A 23,299-nucleotide genomic window follows, 5' to 3' on the forward strand; every position below is an offset into this window, starting at 1 on the left:
AATGAGACAGAGCCACTTCTCTAGAAGGGAAACACACACAGGATATCCAGCTTCAGTTTCTGTGATGCTCCCTTAAAATGGGGAAACGACCTGGGATATTCTTGTCCAGGTCCCAGAGGTTGGGGAATGGTTCTTGGGTATGTTTCTGACTACAGTTCCACTCTGACCTTTCTTGCCAAATGAAATTTCAACTACACCTAGGGTGAGCTGATGAAAATCAGGAGGAAAGGGGGTGAAGGAAGAACCCATCTCACTGACTCAGTTCTGTCACCACTTAATCACTTCCAGTAGCAATTGAACTTTCAATGCAAATGCCCCCAAGCATCCAGTTTTGACATCTTCAGGCCCCTTGTGAAGGTCTTCAGATTGCTCAGACTGGAATTTATTCCCTCTTTAAAGAAAAACCCTTCCTTCTGGAAATGACTTTGGTACACGTACCTATAAAGGAAATTTATCCTGAGGATGAGGCAGGCAGAAGCAATCAAGGAACTAAATTCAAGGAAGTTGCTGATGTGACTTTTATTTCCCCCTTGTGCCACTTCCCTCTTTCCCAAGACTCCCTTACTTCTACCTGTCCTGACAGGACCTTTAGCTTCTTGGAGAAAATCAAAGTGCATAAAAGGTTCCTGGTCTGCTGAGCTGTTTTCTTTGAAAACTTTGGTTCTCATTTGCTTAGAAATTTGAAAGGAAGAAAGTCTAAGGAAGACTTTCCATGGATTAGAATGTTTGTTTTAATTCTAAACTTTTTCTTTAGGGAACTCCAGGCTCCAGCCACCCAACCAATGGCATGAAAGAAAGAGGGTAGGTTTAAAAAAAAAAGAAAGGAGATGGAGAAACAGGAAGACAATCCAGAGAGTAAAGAAACTGGGGCCAGCTACCTCCAGGTTTAAGCAGACGATGGAATCCACCCTGAGGGTTGGGGTCCAGAAGATCAGAAAAGCTGAATGAAGACTGGCAAGGTGGGAGGCTGGGGCCAAATGGGTCAGAAGAGGCCCCTCTGTGAGCATGGAAGGTGACACCTCTACACAAAAGCCGGTCCCCAAGGAGGCCGAGGAAGAGTGGGTCACATCCCTTTGTCCTGTTTCTCCAACCTCCAAGCACAGAACTGGAGTGACTTGTACATTCAACACCATTACAGGGGGAAAAAGAGGCAAAAAGAGGCATGTCTGACTGAGATGCATTAAGACACGTCATTCCAAAATTGGGAGCCAATTTCCAATCTTTGTTCTTTGAGATCGGAGGTGGATATCCCTCCCCTTACTCCTCTTGCCTCTTCTGTGTGTCAGTGGAGAGCTGAACCTGACATTCATGCGTTAGATCATGTAACACCTGTGTGCAGGTGCTCTGAGAGGGACAAGGAATTTTAGTGAGGGTCCTGGAGCACCTGAGAGAAGACAAGACTGGTAGGGGCCCACCACAGTGCTCAGCTCCAGATGACTGAGCTGCAGGAGGGGGACAGAACTGGCTTTGACCAGACAGTTCAGTCTACAGTGATACTCTTTATAGATGAAAGACCCACGAGGTATTGGCTCCTTTTTGGTCTGAGAGGAAGGTGATCATCATGTTCACTTGACTTTGACATCATTTTGTGGGTCAGGAAAAGGATAACATAATGGCAATGTTTTCTTAGGCGTGAGCCAAAGTACATGAGTTGTATTGATACCCCATTCTGCGTTTTACAGAATGCCATAAACTTCCCTGTACTCCTCTTTCTATCTAGGCAAGAGATGCATTTTAGGGATAAAAACTTTGAAAGCACCTAAACCCAAACTTCACAAGTTACTGATGTCTTGTGAAATCATCTGCTTCTGTAGAATCATTCAGTAGAATTAGACTGAGCTGATGAAAAGACTCTTCCAGCCTTTATTATCAAATTTATACTTCAACAGTAAGAGAGGTTGATTTGCAGGTGGATGGCGTTTAAAAGCTGTTAACCACCTGAAGACAAGAGTCTATCAACTAAGTTAACCACCTGCCTGTCCTGCAAGGTAACCCTGAACAGGACATTCTCTCTGGACTGGTTCCTTCCCATGTGAAATACAGAACGTTGTGCAACGGCTTGTATTTTTCTTTAGTACTGTGGGCCTGGCGCTCTGCTATACTTTTTACGTGGGTAGTTTTGTGCAACTTTTCAGACAGCCCAGTTTATAAACGAGGAAACAGAGACTCAGAGGTGGGCACCTGCTAACACTTGTCAGTGCAGTCCTATTCCTAAGCCCATGTCTTCAGGAACTTCCAGTATCAGAGGGGAGATCTTTCTCAGCTCTAGAAAATGTGGATTCAGCATACTCCTCTTGGCCAAAATAATTTCCTAAAGCAGAAGTCTGGTCCTGGAATAGTTTAAATCAAGAAGATGAAAGCAGGTGACAATAAAGAACCTTCCAGCTGTAGACCAAGTGGCCCGAAAATGGTGTTTCCTATAACCATGCAACAGCCTTCCCGCCCACGCACCGGGCCCCGGCCGCCTGCAAAGCCTGGCTGGGAGGCTGATGTAGACAGTGGGAGAAGCTGCTCTCTGAAAGGGTTCCGTGGCTGCCCGCGGTGAGTTCTCCCACGCAACTCTCCGCCTCCACCCGGGGATCGAATGACTCTCAGCGTAGGAGGCCGACAGCAGCCCAAGCAAGAGCAAGGAGCAAGTGATCACGATAATGCTGTTTGTAAAAATCTGTTTAATAAATATACATCTTAAAAGTACCAAAATAATTACCAACAAAATACACTATGTGCACTATTTACAGGAGGGTAACACAAACCTTGACAGGTAGCGACTTTTAACCCCACCCCACTGACAGGTTTAACAACACACCTGTTACACGTTACTCCATACAACTGGGCCCAGCCATTGAATCCATGGTGATTCAACCGAAAAGCACAATAAATAAAGTATAGTCCTTTCATCAAATTTTGAATAACTTTTCCTCAAAACTCCACCAAAGGTGACATTTAAAAGAGGTTTTCTCTGAATTCCAATCATCCTTCTTGCCCCTCTTCCAAAGTTCATGAAAATAACAAAATGAGGGCTAATCCACCAAAGTAAAATGTTCTGGGCCAGGCAGTGTGCAGTGTGGTTATAAGTATATCCTTTTTTTTTTTTTTTTCTTTTTTCTTTTTTTTTAGAAAAATAAAACTCTTTTTTTGTACAAATATACAAGTCCATGTTCTTTTAGACACTTTCCAAAGCTCATAACGTCAGGCGCTGGCCTCCAAGCACACAGTCATCATAGGGCAGCTAAAAAGAGAAAAAAAGGTAGGTTAAACTTCCAGAGCTTTGCCAAGGGTACTGGGATGATGGTGAGGGCTGCTACTGGAAATAACTCAAGTATTCTTAGACTCCCTGTAGAACCTGAATATAAATTAACTGCCTGGGCTGAGGGTGTTTTCCTTTAAGGATCCTCTCCTTCAGAAAGAGCAAAAAAAAAAACAAAAAAAGACATACTCTTGGGATACTGCTTAGGGACACTCAAGTTTGACAGCCTCATTATGTTGAGACCCTCAGAATAAGGAGGCGCTCTGGGGGCCTGAGAAGGTAGAGGGAGAATGGCCACTCTTCTTCCTTTTTGCAGAGCCACGAACAAGTTAATCGGAACTCACCTCATCCTCTGTGAACTCTGACTCCGTGTCATAGCTCTCCTCATCCTCGCTCTCGGGCAGCATCTGAAGGTTCTCTAGGGTCAGCTGGCCCAGCTGCTGCTGTATCCGGGTGCTTGGGCGGCCCCAGGTGAGCTGGTACGGGGAGTAGCCCTGGTAGGTGACCCTGTTGACGTCGGCCCCACACTTCAACAAGAGCGACACCAGGTCGGGATTCTGCAGGTCAACCGCGAGATGGAGGGCAGTTCGGCCATTGCAGGGCTCCTGAAACCAAAAAGAATTTGAGATGCTTACGGCTGAGTGTGGGGTTTCTGCTTGCAACAAAAGCACGGGATCATATGGTAGAGGGCTGGGAGCCTGATGCACTCCATCTGAAGGTGTGAGGCACTCACCTGTGCGTTGACATCAGCACCCAAGGACACCAACAGCTCCACGATGCCCAGGTAGCCATGAATAGAGGCCAAGTGCAGACACGTGTGACCTAGGGGACCAAAAGTAAGAAAATATAACCCCTTGTTTCAACCCTCACTTCTCAAGCAGAACCTTTTACCTATTCTTTTAAGGGACAAATTCTTCTGAATTTGAAGAACCCAGAATCTGGGTTCTGAATGGACTTTAGTAAGGCATCAAGTAGGCCTTTATGAATACACGTGTTCTCAACTTTTCACACGTTGAGAGTTTAAACCTTGCTTGGACTCCTTAAGTCGGCCCACCTCTCCCTTCCCCACGTCACCTGCCCTCTGATGGGCAGGGCAGCCAGACGTACCATTGTAGTTGGTGGCTTGCAGGACGGAGTGGAGGTGCTGGGTCCCGCGGGGCTGAGTCAGGACTCCCACACTGGCCAGGCAGCCCTGCTCACAGGCAAGGTGTAGGGGGGTATTTCCTCGAAAGTCTCGGAGCTCAGGATCACAGCCAGCTTCCAGAAGTGCCCCAGCGATTTCTGGCTGGTTGGTGATCACCGCCAAGTGGAGAGGAGTCTACAGAGAGAAGAGGGACAGAAAGTATAAGCCATGGATCCAACCTACAGTCCGTGTTCCCTTGAAGCCCAAGAGAAATCCTGGTGGTGGGTACTGCTCCTCCCAGGCAGGTACAAGGGGCAAAAGGCAAAATACCAGAGGCCCCAGGTGGGCTTCATAAAGGCCTCCCCAATCAGTGGAATTTTCTGTCCTCTCTAGGATGTTGGCTGATTCAGATGTAAAAGGTCAGGTCAGATAATGACCAGGAATTGTTAATTTAGAAATCATTGGGAGGAACTGAGCTAGATCCAGCTTTATGACGGGGTCAGAGAGGCCCGGGGCCGGGCGAGCAGCGCACCTGCTGCAGGTTGTTCTGGAAGTTGAGAAACGCCAGGTCTCCCTTCACTTGGCGGACCACTTCCATGGTCAGCACCTTCTCTTCATGGATGATGGCCAAGTGCAGGAATCTGAGGGGAAGAGAGGGAAAACCCCGCAGGGCTGGTGAGTGCGCTGCGCGAGGCCCAGGGAGGCGCGGCCCGCGGGGGATTGCGCAAGGTCGGGGTTTCTGGAGGCCGAGGCCGCGGTGTTTTCCGCGAGGTTATTATGAGCTGAGTGTTCCTGGCAGGCGCCCAGGGACTTTCCGGGCCCCCCCGCTTAGGCGGCGGGCGCCGGCCAGACCGCCCCGCCCTCTCGCCGGGCCGGAACGCCCTGTACTTCCCCTCCCGGCCGCTTGGCGCCTGCCAGCGGGGCAGAAACTCCCGCCCCCCTTATGCAAGCGGGGACTTCGCGTCCCCGCCGCAGCCCCGCCCCCGGCCGAGGGGACCCGCACGGGGGGTGGTTGGGGGGGTGTGTATGCGCGGCTGCAAGGCAGAGCTGCTGGACCACGGCCCCGGGAACCCGCCCCGATCCCCGATTCCCCGGTCCCCGCGCGCAGCCGTGCACCTTTGCACGGCCTCCGGGTCGGTGCACGGACCCCGGTCCGCCGCCGCAGCGCAGGCCCCGCGCCTCGGGCTGCAGGCCCGGCGCCCCCGCCCGGCCCCGCCACCCGGGCCCGCGACACTTACGAGTCTCCGTCCTCGGTGAGCTGCTGCTTCCAAGGCTCGGCGCCGCGCGGCGCCTCCTGAGGCTCGAGGCGGATCTCCCGCAGCTCTTTCACCATCTGCTCGTACTCCTCGTCCTTCATGGAGTCCAGGCCGCTGTCGTGGCGGTCGTCCAGCAGCCGCTCCTTCTTGAGCGCGTCCCGGGGGCCCTCCATGGCCCACTCCTGGCCGGGCTCCGCGGGCTGGAACATGGCGCGGTGAGGGCTCGGGCGCTGCTCCCCAGGTGCGCGGGCCAAGGGCTGCGCGGCGCGCTGACTGCTCGCGGTGTCGCGGACCGACGGGACGGCGGGTTCGGACTGTTGTGGGCTCTGCAGCGCCGCCGCGGCGCCCTATAAACGCTGGCAGGGGATTTCTCCGGGGCGGGGTCAGGCGCGGGGAATTTCCAAGCCAGTCAGACCAGAAAAGAGAACTGGCCTCGTCCTCTGCTAGGGGGAAAAAGAAGCCTAAACCCCGCGCCCGGGTTCATCAGAGAAACTCCCTGCGATGAGCCACTGGGGTCATGTACAGGGAACTTTTTGATGAACCCTGAGTGGCTGGAAAGTCCTCCCGACCGGGCCCCCTCCCCCGGTACTTCCCTGAAGCCTGCACTCAGTAATCCTGACCCTCTGCAAGAAACCTTCTTTCCCTGGGGTTTCCCATGATCGTTTTGATTTGGGGTCGTCTGCTCCTGAGATCCCAAGGACGCAGGCCTGCAGGGCGGTTCTCCATTGGGGTTTGCAGACCTGCAGGTCTTTTCCGGTTTTTAAAAAATTTTTTCTTTGATCTTCTGAAGACGCGAGTGGAAATGTTGGCTGGGTATAGGGATTCACTTCCCCAAACCTCTCTGCAGGAAGGACGCACTGGCGGGTGGAAGGTCGCCGCCTGCCTCTGCGTTCCTGCCCATACCAGGCTCTTGGCAGTGCAGGGACGTGTAGCCCCCCAGCCCCCCACTCAGGTAGAAGTTGTGAAAGTTTTGGCGTTGAAAACCTAAATGCTTGGAGAACCCTCAAATCATTTCCTCGGGATTAACAATCCTGCTGACTGGGGGAGGGGCAAGCACTCTGCCCCGTATGCGGGAAAATGCTGAATATGACCATAATATTTTTCAAGGAAAGCGAGGTGTTAATCTTTGTAGTAGAGTTGTAGACACCTTGCAATAACAAAATAATTATTGAGGTCATTTTCCCTGATTTGCACTGTGCTGCTGCAGAGAACAGATCTTTAACCTACTTCTGGGTGCCCAGCTGGGTGACTTTCCAGAAGCATTTGGAGAAGGTGGCTGAAGAATGGGTTGAGTCGTGCCTTATCCAAGACTGGGCCTTAAGGTTGGCTAAGAAAGTAACTGCCAGGCAGACTGCAGGAGCTCAAGGCAGCCCCAGCACGGCCTTCATCCTGCCCCTGCTGGCTGCTTGCTCTCCTGCCTGGGGGAGGACAGCAGCTGGACCTATCCATGCCATATGGGTAGGCACTCCAGGCTCACCATCCTCGGGTCTCATCTGCAGAAATAGAACTTATGCCCTCTGCCCCACCCCCATCTCCTAGCCAATGAGAGGAATGCATTCATCTGTTTCTAGAACTGGTCCAGGCAAAATAAAGCAACTTGGGTCAGAGTTCTTCAGAATGCGCCCCAGGAAGCCTCTATAGTTTTGCAGAGATTTCTGGTGATTATTGCAAACATCTTCAACTTGACTGGCCGTGTACTAACCAACCCTTCACCTCTCCTCATCTCCCCTTTCCCCACTCCCCTACCCTCAATATCTGAATGTAGGAAATCTGGGCCAATGGGGGTGAGAGACAAAATATGAGGGGAAAAAAAGTAAAATCAAGAAATAAACCTTCAGGGCGGTAATGGTCACATACTAAAATGAAAACTTCCCAGGGATAGACACCGTATGTCTGCAGGCATGTGATATACAAATACATAATTATTAGGCAAGGCGGAACGAGAACTCTTAAGTAGGAGATCTCAATTTCCAGCTCTACCTCTAATTAACTGCATATTAGTTGGAGAGATTAGCTACCTTTGCTATGGGATACCTGCTTTTATAATAAAAAGATTGGATTTAATGCTGTTTAGATTTTTTCCCCAGATTAAAAATTGTATTACTTGACCACAAATGCTTGTGTAACTTTGCTAAGGGTGACCGTGTCTCTTATTTATTTATTTATTTTTGGCTGTGTTGGGTCTTCGTTTCTGTGCGAGGGCTTTCTCTAGTTGCGGCGAGCGGGGGCCACTCTTCATCGCGGTGCGCGGGCCTCTCACTATCGCGGCCTCTCTTGTTACGGAGCACAGGCTCCAGACGCGCAGGCTCAGTAGTTGTGGCTCACGGGCCTAGTTGCTCCGCGGCATGTGGGATCTTCCCAGACCAGGGCTCGAACCCGTGTTCCCTGCATTGGCAGGCAGATTCTCAACCACTGCGCCACCAGGGAAGCCCGACCGTGTCTCTTAGAAATATCACAGTATAAATTTTTGAAGGGCTCCAACACTTTCTGCAACACGTTGTTAGTTCTCAGAACTAATCTTGTAAAAACTATTGTTCCTACTTTCCTAAAAGGAAACTGAAATGCAGAGAAATTTACCTAGGCATCCCATGGCAGTTTATCTAATTTCTATCCCAACATAGTAATCATTTGGCCAAAGCAGTCATGGTATTAACACTTTTGAAAACACCTTGTGAAAATGAGACTGAATACACTGTAATTTGGAAGATATGCAAAGTATTTTCTACTCCAGTTGTTAGGTAAAATAGAGGGTAGATGTTCCCCCATCTGGGGATATTCACACCTATAAAAAAGGTACAGAAATATCAAACTCTAAATTCCCACTTACAAAGGATACCTTAGAAGAGGATTATTAGCTGCAGGTTTAAAAATGATCATTGAAAAAAAAATCATGCCTAAGTCAAAAGTATCTCAAGAATAAGTTTTCTTTGCACCTGCTGTGATGGCTTTCTGTAGCTGAAGGCCTTGGGCAATTGGTGGTCTTTATTCCTGATTGTTTAGTGTGACACCTAGTGGTAAGAGTCAGGTCCAGGCGTTCTCTGATTTATCATGGTGCTTTGGAAATTTTGGGAGGTGCTGAGCCTTGATGACCTGTCCCTGGGGTGGGGATTCCCAGGGAGGTTCCTTTTGTTTTTCTGCAACCTGGGAGACAGTTTTGAATAACATGACCCAACAGGTTTTCCCTCTATCATATGCTCTATATGGTTTAAATCAACAAACATTACAACTTGGGTGGTAGAGAACATACTTGGAAATCAGAAAACAGATGGAGCAGAAGACAGCAAAACTGATTTTTGGTTTAGAAAGACCTTTGCACACTTAGAGTTCTCCCTACCTCATTGTCAAGCATTTTAGCTAATCTTGACCATTTTAAAGATGTTAAAGCCTTTTAATGTCATTTGGCTTTTTTTGGGTTTGTTTTTGGCCACGCCATGCGGCTTGCGGGATCTTAGTTCCTGGACCAGGGATCGAACCCGGGCCCTGGCAGTGAAATCTCAGAGTCCTAACCACTGGACCGACAGGGAATTCCCTTTTTTTTTTTTTCTTCTTAAATGCAAAAGGCAAAAGAATGAATAAGTTAACCTTGAAGCTGCACAGGATACAGCCATAGGGAAGGACAGGATGGCCAGAGATGCTCACCTGCTTCAGTGGGGGCAGGAGCACCCCTGTGGGAAAAGGAGCACCATCAAGGCCTGGTGTGACTGCAGGCACCTTGTGCACTCTTCCCGGGTGGGAGATGCACAGCGTGGACTGAACCTTCTGCCTGGGGTGCCCAGTGGCCTGGCAGCATGGAGATTTTTCTATAAGTTCAACCAGGTGGTCCAACATATTTGGCTTTTCTTAAACATCGTGGGCAGGGTGTCCTGTGTCAGTTGCCAAAAACTGTTTTAGCCCCAGCAAACCACACTCCTGAAGAAGGCTGCCCGTGGCTCACTGCAGCAAGGCTGGAAGAGAGAGGAGCCACGACAGAGCCCTAGAGGGCAAGCGAGTCAGGCACGCTGCTGATGGACGCCCCACTGTGAAATGCTGAATTTATATTTTGCCTCCAATCCCAGGCTTAGTTTTCTTTCCTCTTGTGGTGGTTAGCAACTGCATCCGTCCACCCCCGTCAGAACCTGGGGCTCCCAAGCTCTGGAGCTTTCCCCACAGAAAAACAGCTGTCAGGACTTTCATTTGTGGTGACCTGAAAATAAGACTGTCAAAGCCTTCAGGGGTTTCTTTTGCTGCAGTAAATCCTGCAATTTAAAGGGGGGGTCAAAGTTTTAAAGGGTCTCATTCTCAAATACCTTCCTATAGGGGCCAGGCAGTTTTCGCAGATGAGCGAAGCCGGCCATGTGAGTCCAAGAGGGCGTGGTGGCATCTCTGACTGAGAGAGTATATCCCTCACGCTCAGCTCAGACAATTTTTGCCAAGCAGCACCTGGAGTTCAGCACTGATATTCTGTTGTTAAAAAAAATCGGAAAATGGATTTTGATGTGAAAAATTTCAAATCTTAAAGCATTGTAAAAAAAAACCCAAACAAAATGCATTTCTGCATCTTTTGGCTAAATCGAGCCTGCAGGCCCTGAGGGTAGAACCTCTTTTTTCAGCCAAGGTACGATGTTTTCGTGGTGCTTTGGGGGAAGGCACCCGCCTTCCCCTCCCTTGGCATCATGGGATCTCTGCTCCTCCGTGTAACTGTAACCGGAGGCTGGGGGTAGAGTGTGCCTGTCCAGGAAGTTCCATCTGCTCCTGCAGGCGGGGCTGGAATCACTAAGCCTGGAAAAGAGAGTTCACCCTCCCCCAAAAAACGTTTCAACCCTATCCTGTAAAATAAGGGTAACAAGTTCAACAAAGTTCTGATTTTTCTTACAAAGATTACTTAGGTTTTTTTAAACACTCAAATGCTTTCAATAAACATCTCCTTGAGGTGTTCCTGCTAGGCTGGTGCCTCAACCTTGTGCCCCCTGCCAGTTGGGTAACCGGCAGCTGCCGGGGAGGGAGGGGGGCCTGCAGGTGTCACCTGTGGCCCCAATTCCTGGCTCTCCCTTTTCGCCGTTTGTCGGCAGTAACCACGTGGTCGCTAAAGGTGTGAGGGTGATTCGTGTTCTGTTGTGTTCAGAGAGGAGTAGTTGGATTAGGAAGGGGATGGAGGCTTAAGAACCCACTACTTCCTCTGCATGCCAGTACATTTGCTATTTTGTCTTGGGTGTAAATTCACTCTGAGTTCAGTCAGGGTAGGAGGAGACTTAGCGCCAGGGCACTCCGACACAAAGGCCTGGTACTCTGCAGGATTGGGCACCTACGTGAGAGGAGGTCCCTGCCCTTGGGCACCATAAGCAAGGGAGAAGCTCATGATCCCTTTCAGCATCAGAGGCAAAAGCACCACCAGAAACTATACGGGGATGTGGCTATTTCTTCCCCTCTGTGGTCTAAGGTCTTGGGAATGGTGTAGGACAAAGGTAAACAGAATCATAGCTGCATCAGAGATAATCAGAGAGGAATCATAGATTCGCTTCAGTTTATAAACAGAGTGAAGACTTAGGAACCTTGATTCTCAGCCCTTTCTTGTAATCACCAAGATAATGTCTTTCCCAAACCTCCTTTTAGACCCTCTGTTCGCTGGAGTAGAGCCCCAGATTACTTGGATAAATATGAAAAATTGAGATGTGTCTTGGAGTCTTATCTCTGAGGCTGTTAATGGGGGATACCTATAAAAAAAATCGATTCTGAAAGTTATTCTTAGGCTTTTTATTTTTATTTTTTCAGTTGAAGTATAGCTGATTTACAATATTGTGTTAGTTTCAGGTGTACAGCAAAGTGATTCATGTATATATGTATATATATATTTCAGATTATTTTCTATTATAGGTTACTACAAGATACTGAATAAGTTTCCTGTGCTACACAGCAAATCCTTGTTGCTTATCTATTTTATATATAGTAGTGTGTATCTGTTAATCCCACACTCTTAGGCTGATCTTTAAATGCTGAAAGCAAATGAGAGAGTAAGAGGAAGGGTCACAAACAGAAGCCATGAGCTGAGAGAAAGGGGGAAATTGGCCTGGAACATTTTTCCTTTGTTACTGGGTCTCAGCTGTCAGAGTCCAGTCCCATGACTGTCACATATTCCCTCTGGCTAAGTCACTCAGCTTGGCTCCGAAATGCTCATCATTTCCTATTTCCCACAGCTGTTTATATAGGCCATGGTTCAGGGATTATATTACCAAGAACACTGACATTTTCAGAAAATGAGGTAGATTAATGCATCATCAAATCTTTAATGCTAATATCTGAAAATTGGGCCATTTAGAAGAGAAGTTGAAGAGCATGGGAGATAGGGAATAGGGGTGCCCCTACCTTCATTGACTGAAACTCAAGAGGCTAGGGGAATGGGGTGGGGGTAAGAGTGTACGTGCAGGTCTTGGTAAATAATCTACATGAACACGATGATGGAGAAAGGGCAGGGAAGCACTCGTACAACCTGGTCACAACGTTGGCTCGGCTGCCTTCAAGGGCTCAGATTCACCCCCAGGTGGCCAGGGCATCAGGGCAGGAGGTAGAGAGAAGGATGAGTGTTCACAGGAGAAAGAGGAGGCTACAGACAGGGCAGGAGCATGGAGTAAGGGGGGTTAGATAGGGAGCCACAGTGGAATTTTCTTTCACGAATGGCAGAATCCAGGCAAGGTAAGAGCGCAGTATGGATGGTACTGCCTGCAGCGACATCTTCAGGTTGTCTGTGGAATAACTGTTCTCCGAGGAATCACATTTTTTTTTTTTTTTTAAACTATTTATTTATTTGGCTGCTTCGGGTCTTCGTTGAGGCGCGCGGGCTTCTCTCTAGTTGTGGCGTGCAGGTTTTCTCTCTCTGTAGTTGTGGCACACGGCCTCCGGAGCCTGTGAGCTCTGTAGTTTGCGGCTCGCGGGCTCTCTAGTTGAGGCGCGCGAGCTCAGTAGTTGTGGCACGCGGGCTTAGATGCCCTGACCAGGGATCAAATCTGTGTCCCCTGCATTGGAAGGCGGATTCTTTACCACTGCACCACCAGGGAAGTTCCCACATTTTCTTAAGGAGGGGATTTCAGGAAAGATGGCTGGAGGATGTGCTCTGAGACTGGGTATTTAGGTGTGACTATGGTGCATCATTTATCACAGCCCTGGGGAGAGCTGTGAGTGTCCCCTCTCCTGAAATCCCTAGAGCTGATCCGTTCAGTTTATCCTACTTTTGAAATGACTCCAGGGGCTTCCCTGGTGGGACAGTGGTTGAGAATCTGCCTGCCAATGCAGGGGACACGGGTTCGAGCCCTGGTCTGGGAAGATCCCACATGCCGCGGAGCAACTAGGCCCGTGAGCCACAATTACTGAGCCTGCGCGTCTGGAGCCTGTGCTCCGTAACAAGAGAGGCCGCGATAGTGAGAGGCCCGCGCACCGCGATGAGGAGTGGCCTCTGCTCACTGCAACTAGGGAAAGCCCTCGCACAGAAACGAAGACCCAACACAGCCAAAAATAAATAAATTAATAAATTAAATTAAAAAAAAAAAATGACTTCAGCCCATCCCCTTTCCATTTCCACTCTCCCCACATTAGTGCACCCCCTGTTTTACCGTAGTAGCCTCTCAAATTGTTATTTATACATTTACTGAACACTTACCATGGCTGGCACTTGATATACTTTATCCTATTTAATCTTCACAACCATTCTCTTAGATGGAGATCATTATCTGTTTTGAAAGGAATTTGAGGCTCAGAAAGGTTAAGTCACTCAACCAGAAAGCCAAAGCCAGCATTTAAATCCATCACCCCATGCTACCCCTCCCATTGTTCCTCTCCACACTCTAACAGTGTGGCTTGACTGTTCCTATTTAAAAGTTTTTCAAAGGTATTGGCACAAATTATATGTTGTATTTTCTGTAGTATTAAAAAAACATAGACGTAGCACTTGCACGTGGTTGAAAAAGTGGTTAAAAATTCAAGTAATATCAAAGGGTTACAGCGATACGATTAAATCTCCTTTTGCAAACACACATTTTTGTCCTGTTATTTCCTGTAACAGGACCTCTAGTGACCTACCATGACCTGCAGGACAGAGTCTGAATTCCTCAGGCAGCATTTACAGCCCTCCAGAGTCAGAGCCCGCCCAGCTTGGCCACCCCAGTCCCCGTTTCTCCCCTGCACCAACACTCCGCTCCAGGGGCTCTGGCCTGCTCCGGGATACGTCCTCTGCCGTCCCTCCCTGCCCAAGGACCAACTTCTTCCCACTTCCTTGTCAGGACCTACCCTTTCCAAGAGCTCTTCCTTCTCTTCCTCTCCCTGGAGTACTCTGCCCTCTTTTGAATCCTTCTACTTCTTATGGCCTGGCTTGCACATAGGGCCTGAGGTCACACGTTGCCTTGTACTGCTTAGTTATTGTTCAGTGTCCCCTTTTGACTCTAGCTTGATGCAAGGATATGGGGTGGAATGGGCACTGCTGGGAGGGGTGGAGAAAATTCATTTCTTCTGCGTCTTTCTTGTCCGGTCCATTGTCTAAGGCATGAGTATCCTCTTTTCTTCAGACCTAACATAATTGTTCTTTGACTCTTCTTCTCTGTTAATACCTCACTTTTCATCCAATCAACACTTCTCTATCTGGAAATTATCTCAAGAGCTCATCTGGTCCAGCTTCTGCCTTGGAGTGAGGTGTTATCAATCTCATTTTACAGAGGAAGGAGGCATTGTGGGAGAAAGGCTACTAGGAGGACAGAAGGCCAAACAGAGCCATCATAGAACTCAGCCCATCCGGAGCATTAATAAGAGGAGTGAAGATATTACAAATAGACTTAGATTGTGCCCCACTTCTCTTCTTTCTTCTCTACAGCCTGAGAGTAACCCCTAGGGTGGGACCCAGGATAAGAAGGCAGATGACTTCTCCTCAAAACCTTCAGTACAGAGATAGATGAGGTCCTGGAGGCCCAGGCCAAGAGATCGAAAAGTAAGTTGAGACAGAAGCTCTAGCTTAGAGGAATCAATAAGCACTTGCCTAGAGTATCCCCTGTGGCAAAAATCCTTCAGGGACGTAGGATGAGGGGAAGGAGGCGGAATGGGAATCAATCTGGTTGACTAAGAGGTTTCCCAGCAGGGCAATGCCTCATCAGAACTCCCATCAATGGATGGCAAGGCTGAAGGCCCATGGACACATGGTTGTCTGGACCCAGTGGAGGAGTAACTGTCATTCCAGGATGATCTTTCAGAGGCAGCAGCATTTTCAACACAAAATATCATACCTCAAGAGCTTGACCTAGTTTCACAAAGCATGCACCAACTATAACATAATCAGTGCTTAAAACAAAATGCCTGTACTAAGAATGATATATGGTGTGTAGTCTATCTGACTCAGGTAACATCTACAACAATTCATTTCCCAGATGAGTCTTCCTTAAAGAGGAAATCCTAGAGAGGAGTTTAGGTTATCCAGTGCAGGCTCTAAATCTCTGATCACAGAGAACTTCATTCAAATAACACTACATGTGAACATCCACGAAATAGTTTTATAAAAGTAGCACAGGGAGGCTATTAGATGCGTTAGCTGTCAGGGCATCTTTGCAACTTTCCACTGTTAAAGGTTTTACCTTTTCACTTCAAGTCTTTATTCTCACTTCAGGTCTAGCAATTTGTCAGGCCAGACCTGGGTGATTCATATTGGTAACAGCAGGATTGAAAATTAACACAGAGATATATGGGAGGGGTGCTGTCTGTAGGGTGTTGAACTGAGGCTAAAAATAGGTGGGGGGTTCCTGGGGAAGGCTCCTTCATGGCCACAGGCACCACAAAAGGAAAACTAACTGGGGAAATCTGCCCACAAGAGAGGACAAAAGCCCCCGCCTCTGTCATCCCTTTTGCCCCACAGGAGAAGCTCGAGGTGACAGTGAATTTGGTGCTTTCAAAATGTCACGGCTCCCACAGACAGGCTGCCCTTCCTTCCCACCCCAGACTTCCGATCAGAGGCTTTCCCTCTGCGTAAATTCACTTTCTTAGTTCCTGCTCCAGGATCAAGCACAGACGTCTGTCCCTAACTACCTGTAGCTATGTTTAGTCAAAGGACTGGTTAAGCTAAAGGAAATGTGACATATTGACACACTTGGCTAATATGAAAAAAGAAATCTCTAGAGAAAAATGTATTATATATAGAGAAAAAAATAAACATTAATTTGTCAAGCATTTTATTAAGCACTTTTGTGCCAGGCACTGCTGGGGTCTGAAGGTACAAAGAAAAGAAAATAGGCTCTTGGCTCTTAGGGAACTTATAGGCTGGTGGGGAGATAATCAGGTACAGGAGTGATTTTAGTAAGGAGGCTCACTTTGAGATGTGAACAAAGTGCTCTGGGAGTGTAGAATTAGGGACGCTAAGGCGGGCTGGGAGGGTTGGTCAAGGACAGCTTTTTTTTTTTTAATTGAAGTATAGGTGATGTACAATATTGTATAAGTTACAGGTGTAAAATATAGTGATTCACAATTTTTAAAAGTTATGCTCCATTTATAGTTATTACAAAATATTGCCTCTATTCCCTGTGTTGTATGATATATCCTTGTAGCTTATTTATTTTATACATAGTAGTTTGGACCTCTTAATCCCCTACCACTATATTGCCCCTCCCCGCTTCCCTCTCCCCACTGTAACCACTAGTTTGTTCTCTGTATCTGTGAGTCTGTTTCTTTTTCTTCTTTTTAATTTTAATTTAATTTTATTTTTGGCTGCGTTGGGTCTTTGTTGCTGTGCGCAGGCTTTCTCTAGTTGCGGTGAGCAGGGGCTACTCTTTGTTGCGGTGCGCGGGCTTCTCATTGTGGTGGCTTCTCTTGTTGTGGAGCATGGGTGCTAGGCACACGGGCTTCAGTAGTTGCAGCACGTGGACTCAGTAGTTGCGGCACACGGGCCCTAGAGCATGTGGGCTTCAGTAGTTGCAGCGTGTGGGCTCAGTAGTTTTGGCTTGTGGGCTCTAGAGCGCAGGCTCAGTAGTTGTGGCGCACGTGCTTAGTTGCTCCGTGGCATGTGTCTTTCTCTGTCTGACTTATTTCACTTAGCATATTACCCTCCAAGTCCATCCATGTTGTTGCAAATGGCAAAATTTCATTCTTTTTTCTGGCTGAGTAGTATTCCATTCTGTGTGTGTGTGTGTGTGTGTGTGTGTGTGTGTGTGTATCACATCTTCTTTATTCATTCATATGGACACTTAGGTTGCTTCCATATCTTGGCAATTGTAAATGATGCTGCGGTGCACATTGGGGTGCAAGTATCTTTTCAAATTAGTGTTCTCATTCCTTTCGGATATATACCCAGGAGTGGAATTGCTGGGTCATATGGTAGCTATTTTTAGTTTTTTGAGGAACCTCCATACTGTTTTCCACAGTGTCTGCACCAATTTACGTTCCTACCAACAGTGTACAGGTGTTCCCTTTTCTCCACATCCTTGCCAGCATTTGTTATTTGTGTTCTTTTTGATGATGGCCATTCTGACAGGTGTGGGTGATAAAGGACGGCTTTTAAGGAACAAGTAGGAATTAGTTAGAAAAGGAGGGAGAAGGACGTGCCAGGAGAAGGGAAAGTCTGTGGCAAATCATGGAGGTGTGAAACAAGCAGTTGTACGTGGCTTGGTGTGTGGGGGGAGAGATGAGAGTGTCAGGCAGGAAGGAGATGGGGCAGGGCCACGTGACCAAGCAGAGAAGCTGGGACAGCACCTTGAAAGCCATGGAGAGCCACTGGGGGATTTTATTTTATTTTTTTAAAATTTTATTTTCTTTTTTTGGCCGCCCCACGTGGCCTGTGGGATCTTAGTTTCCCGACCAGGGATTGAACCCGGGCCCCCTGCAATGGAAGGGCAGAGTCCTAGCTACTGGACCACCAGGGAAGCACCTGGGTGTTTTCCATGGTGGCGGCCATCAGTGTGCTTTGGAAGACTGTGTGGCAAATAGACTGAAGTGGGTTAGGCATGAAGCTGGTGACCAGTTAAAGGCAGTGACTGGAAAGTGAGGAAGAGAGATGGCTGACGAGATCCAAGAGGAAGGATCTACAGGTCTTGGTGCCTGACTGGATGAGAGGGAAGGAGAGAGGGAGGCATCTACGAGCTCTCAGTTTCTGACCTGGGCTACTTAGTGGCAAAATCGGAGGAAGAGTGGGGTGGCGGAAGGTGATGAGTTCTCTCTTGGACGTGTTAATTTGAGGGGGTCTAGGGGTTACATAACAGGTGATTGAATGTGGGGATTTCTAAGAGAATGAAATATTTGGGAGTCATCGGCTTATTTGAGAAATAGCTAAAGTCAGGGTGAGGACAAAGCCACCCGGAATTGTGTGTAGATTTTAAGAACCAAGATGGGAACACCAGAGTTTAAGGAGTGAGCTGAGGCTAAGAAGCCAGCAGAAGAAACTAAGAACAGCCAAAGAGATGGGAGGGAAACCAGAATAGAGGGCTGTCCCAGAAGCTGAAAAAGGTGTGAGGTACAAGAATATGGTCATTGGAAGAAGTGTCCCGTGTGGCAAGATTGTGTGTCTGTGCAAACTGCTCACCAATTCAGGAAACTTGAGAAAAGAAAGCCCAGACTGAAAGAAAAGAAAGTTTTACTTAAGATAGGTTGTTGAATTACTCGCTAATATACAGTTACAAGCCTAACGAAAGGGGTCCTTCAGGGCTGTGATTGCAAGATTTACCATTAGTACATTAAAAGCATGTAAGAGGGGCTTCCCTGGTGGTGCAGTGGTTGACAATCTGCCTGCCAATGCAGGGGACACGGGTTCGAGCCCTGGTCTGGGAAGATCCCACATGCCACGGAGCGACTAGGCCTGTGAGCCACAATTGCTGAGCCTGCGCGTCTGGAGCCTGTGCTCCGCAACAAGAGAGGCTGCGATAGTGAGAAGCCCGCGCGCCGCGATGAAGAGTGGCCCCTGCTTGCCGCAACTAGAGAAAGCCCTTGCACAGAAACGAAGACCCAACACAGCCATAAATAAAAAAATAAATTAAAAAAAAAAACCTTACAGATATTAAAAAAAAAAAAGCATGTAAGAAAAATTTAGCAGCTCTTTCATTTTGTAAGTGAAGAGAGGGAGGTAGATGAGGTTAAGGGGTGTAACCAAGGTCGCGCAATTAAATATACCAGGACTAGAATCTACATCTCTAGATAATTTAGCCCTCTGCTCTTTCCTCTACATCAGTGATTTGTTCTCAAACTGCAGCTTGTGTTAGAGTCTCCAGAGGACTTTTAAAACACGGATTGCTGAGCGCCACCCCTGGAGATCTTCATTCAGCAGGTCCTAGGTGGGGCTCGAAAGTGCCTTTCTTCCAAGTTCCAGGTCTTCTATTGCTTCTGGCCGGGGACCACACTTTGAGAACCACTGCTCTAGAGGCCTCTTCATCTCTAACATTTAAAAGTACTAAGGATTCTAGAAAGCAGCTAGGTTTCTGGATGCTTAACCATTCTCTAAGAAACCCTCCTTAGAATATTAATTTGCTTAGAAAGAATACTTTCTTCATGTGAGTCAGGGTGTCCTTCTGGAAAGTATGAATACGGAGCTGAACTTGATTCATTCAAAGTTCTGTTCTGAGTGCCCACGCTGTTCTAGACACTCTTCTAGGCATGGGAGATAACAGTCCAAAACTCTGCCCTCAGGGAGCTTACCTCGTGCAGGAGACAGAAATGTACTAGATAAATAAGTAAAATACAGAATATACTGGTGAGAGTGCTTAGGAGAACAATAAGTCAGAGAAAGGGGTAGAAATGTCAGGGCAGGAGGACATGTTGAAATTTTAAGCAGGGTGGCTGGGAAGATGAGAGGGCAAACAGTGAAGTAAAGATCTGAAGGAAGGGAGGGAGTGAGCTGGGTGGCTGCTGAGGGGGAGAACCGCGTTCGGTGAGTGCAAAGGCCCTGAGGTGGGTGCTCTTGGACTGCAGGAGGTTAGTGTGGGTGAAGCGGGGTGAGTCATGGGAAGAGTAATAGGAAATGAAGTCAGAGATCTCAGAAGGCCAGATCGATGCCGGGATCTCAGGAATGGCTTTTTCACGTTTAGGAAATCCCTCCATAAACTGTTGCTCCATTTCTCTTATACTAAACTGTACTATCTACTTCTGAGGGGATATTAGGTCCCAAAACTTGAGCTGTGGCTCTCCCAGCACTGAAGGGTTATAGACGTTCCCTCCACAGAGTGGCTAAGGAGCTTGCTCAGCTGCTTGTTTTCCCCAAACAGTTGAATACAGACCGGTCTGCAGAGACAGTCCTAGGAGGAAACGTGTTTCTCTGACCACCTTGTCTGGGTATCTGTGCACTGCCCCATCCCCCCTTCCTCGTCCACGCCCCGTCCCCACCCCCTCCTCTTCACTCAATGCTGAGAGAATTGCCCTGGCAATGTCTGCCACATTTTTTCTGAATTACAAATGACATTGTCTGCACTTCTGGGAAAAATGGACCCCACCCACATGAGCCGTGGGCAGTGGCTCAGACCTTCAGCTTGTCCGCCTGCATTCTTTTTATGGTCAGGACTTTTCGGTCCCGGCCCACCTCACAACCACCTGTACTGGGGAAAGAAAAGACCCAGTGCATTATAGGACAGCCTAGGATGTTTGTCTTTTTGGAAGATTACTGAACTTATATTCAAACATATAGAAGGCAGACTACTAGGCTTGATGGATCATTGTTCTAAGAAAGTTTTGCATTTTCTTATGTTCTCACACACATAGTCTGGAATAGAACTGGATCTTTTGCACAGCAAAGTGTTTGACTGTTGTCTGTAGAGTCTTGGGCTAGGTCCTGCCCCAAAACATAGGACTAAAAAGATGCAGTCCTGGGCTCTAAGGGGTTATATCCTAGGCCTCTGAGACTGGAGAGGTATTTATGAGAATTAATGTTTTCATGTTGGTACAGTATGCGAGAAATATTTTCTAGCAGAACAAAAGAGAATTCTAAGCTTCCCTCACAAACTGGTTTTGAGTCTTCAGACACTACATCTGTTTCCTTGAGTGGAATATAGTTTTGAAGCCCTAATGGCAAATTATCAAGTTATCTGTGGGTAAAAATGATAAAGTATTGGATTTAAAAACAGATGAGTTTTCACCAATGACTTCTTTCTTTCCAGACTTGAATTTCAGGCTCTTAGTGACCCCCATAGAGTAGAGGGTGAGTTTCTGGAGGTGAGTTTCCCCACCTTTTTGGAACAGCTCTGCTGTCCCACCCAGAAAAATATACCGTGTGCGGGCTGCTCTAAGACCCTAGGTGACTGGTCCTGCTCCTAGAGTCTGGGGGCTCTTTGGGGCAGGGACATTTTTTCATTGATCCCTAGAATCTTAGATAGTGGGGGCTGAAGTGACCTTGAAGGTCAGTTTGTCCAACTATTCCTTTTACGTTTAAAGCATGTCTCAATATCCTCACCAAGCGGTCTGGCAACTTTGGTAAGACACCTCTAGCATTTGCACCTAGGAATGGTATTAGGTGATAGAGGAGACCCAGTTCCATTTACTGAGGAAGGCCTTTGTGCAGGAGGTGAGTTTTGATGTGGTTAATCTTCTCAGTTCAAATGTAAGTCAGTTCAATTAAAAAAGAGGAAAAGGAAACTTGGCTAATGCCGCTTTTCTTTTGCCAAATGAAACAGTATTGTAGATGGAGAATCAACAATATCTTTTTGGAAAAGAGCTAAATGGCAAGCGCCCTACACTCATATTTCCCTCCTAATTAAAAAACAATCCCACAAAAAGAAAAAAAAAAGAAAAACAGTCCCAAATGCCAGACCACACCAGCAAAAGGCTTCATAGTGCCTCCACCCCAATAAGCCCTCGTTCCTTGTCTCCACCAACAAAAACAAATTTTATGGCCCAGTCTTTACATGAATCACTCTGTGGAAATGATAGCAAATGTAATAACCCCAGGCAGCTGCAATTATCTAAATGTCTCCCTATTAGCCATTTTAATGGTTGAAGCCTTATAATCAAATCAGAGTGAATGCTAATTGAAATCTAATAGAGCTTACATCCGTGTGATTAGGTATCAGAATTTGATTCCAATATTGTTAAATTTCAGACAAGGCCCATCAAGTCACACTAAAAATAAATTTTATAACCTTAGTGGCAAAAGGAGCTGGATTCTTTCAATAAACAGGGATCAAATTCGAACTGTTTTGTACTGTGCCAGCGCCACCTACCGGGACTTAGTGGAACTGCAGAGACAATCTTTGCTTGGAAGTGGGGCGCAGCTGCTTGTCCTAATCCAAGAGGTTTTCTGAAAACTAAGCAAGAAAAACTCCCCACATTTGTAATTCTGTGATTAAATATGACTAGTGATCATGGAGAATATTAATAATGATTATTTCTGGGAGGGTGTATGTTGGCAAGAACTAAAGTTGGCTGGACTATGTGAGACCAGATAACGGAGTGCCGCTGGGTGAATGGCTGGAGAAATGAGCCTTAACACTCCCCATGTCCCAGCTGACTCCGTTCCTCCCCTCCTCTCTGCTAACGGAAGATTCACTTACTGTTTGTAATACCTCTGGAATAAATAACATGTATGGAATCTCTACTGTGGTATGAATACAGTCTCAAAATCCCGTTGAGTAATAGAAGTATAAAATGCGATCCCTTCCTCAGAGAGTTTACGATCAGTTCTGTGAAGAGATTAGAGAAAAATACACGGTACCTTATAGTAGCAATTAAGGACTGACTTTTGTCATACAGTAGTCTGCTAAGAAACAATGCTTGGGATGTAAATTTTTTTAATTGAAGTGTATTTAATTTACAATGTTGTGATAGTTTTAAGCATACAGCAAAGTGATTCAGTTATATATATATATATACACACATATATATGTATGTATATATATATATATTCTTTTTCAGATTCTTTTCCATTATAGGTTATCACAAGATACTGAGTATAGTTCCCTGTGCTATACAGTAGGTCTTTGTTGTTTACCTATTTTATATATAGTAGTGTGTACATGTTAATCCCAAACTCCTAATTTATCCCTGCCCCCCCCTTGCTATCCCCTTTGGTAACCACAAGTTGGATGTAAATTTTTTGAGGCTTTGCATGTATGAAATGCCTTTAATCTACACTCATGCTTGAGACAGTTTGGCTAAATAAAGTATACTTTTCTCTCACTTGGTGAATGCCTAGGGAAACTTGACTGTAAAATATATGCCCCAGGAATCTGAGAGGTAGTAGAGGAATGGTAAGTCAAATTTGTTGCTTAATTTACTAACTGCATAGAAACTTAAGGCCTGTATATCTGCATACTGGATTTGGCCTGAATTAGCCCTGATTTTTTTCAAACTTTTAAAATTGTGAAATACACATAACATGAACATTACCATCTTAATCATGTTTGAGTAACAGTTCAGTGGTATTAATTACATTTGTATTGTTGAGCAATGATCACCGATCACCACCATCCACCTCCAGAACTCTTTTCATCTTGCAAAACTGAAACTCCACACCCATTAAACAATGACCCCTTATTTCCCTCTCCCCCCAGCCCCTGGCAACCACAATTCTACTTTCTGTCTCTATGATTTTGACTACTCCAGGTACCTCATACAAATGGAACCATACGGTATTAGTCTTTCTGTGACTGACTTAGTTCACTTAGCATAACATCCTCAAGGTTCATCCATGTTGTGAATATGTCAGAATTTCCTGCCTTTTTAAGACGGAAAAATGTTCCCCTGTATGCATATACCACATTTTGCTTA

General features: G+C 46.8%; 1 protein-coding gene across 1 annotated transcript; it reads right to left on the reverse strand.

Moving 5' to 3' along the window:
• Positions 1–2,649: 2,649 nt before the first annotated feature.
• On the reverse strand, positions 2,650–5,959 carry NFKBIA (NFKB inhibitor alpha). The gene is made up of 6 exons (XM_059914112.1): positions 5,609–5,959; positions 4,903–5,011; positions 4,355–4,565; positions 3,981–4,069; positions 3,592–3,852; positions 2,650–3,229 (listed from the first exon to the last, which is right to left on the reverse strand). The coding sequence occupies exons 1-6, from the start codon at positions 5,833–5,835 to the stop codon at positions 3,182–3,184; spliced, it is 945 nt and encodes a 314-aa protein (XP_059770095.1). The 5' UTR covers positions 5,836–5,959; the 3' UTR covers positions 2,650–3,181.
• Positions 5,960–23,299: the final 17,340 nt, after the last annotated feature.

This window comes from Balaenoptera ricei, chromosome 2 (assembly GCF_028023285.1).
Source record: "Balaenoptera ricei isolate mBalRic1 chromosome 2, mBalRic1.hap2, whole genome shotgun sequence".
Taxonomy (NCBI): Eukaryota; Metazoa; Chordata; class Mammalia; order Artiodactyla; family Balaenopteridae; genus Balaenoptera; species Balaenoptera ricei.

Bases quoted from the DNA above. Each gene is read 5' to 3' on its own strand.
- NFKBIA (XM_059914112.1), bottom strand. From the start codon at position 5,835: ATGTTCCAGCCCGCGGAGCCCGGCCAGGAGTGGGCCATGGAGGGCCCC. The intron at 4,566-4,902 runs GTGCGCTGCTCG...TTCTCTCTGTAG, and splicing joins TCCAGAACAACCTGCAGCAG to ACTCCTCTCCACTTGGCGGT. The intron at 3,230-3,591 runs GTGAGTTCCGAT...TTCTCTTTTTAG, and splicing joins CAGAGTTCACAGAGGATGAG to CTGCCCTATGATGACTGTGT.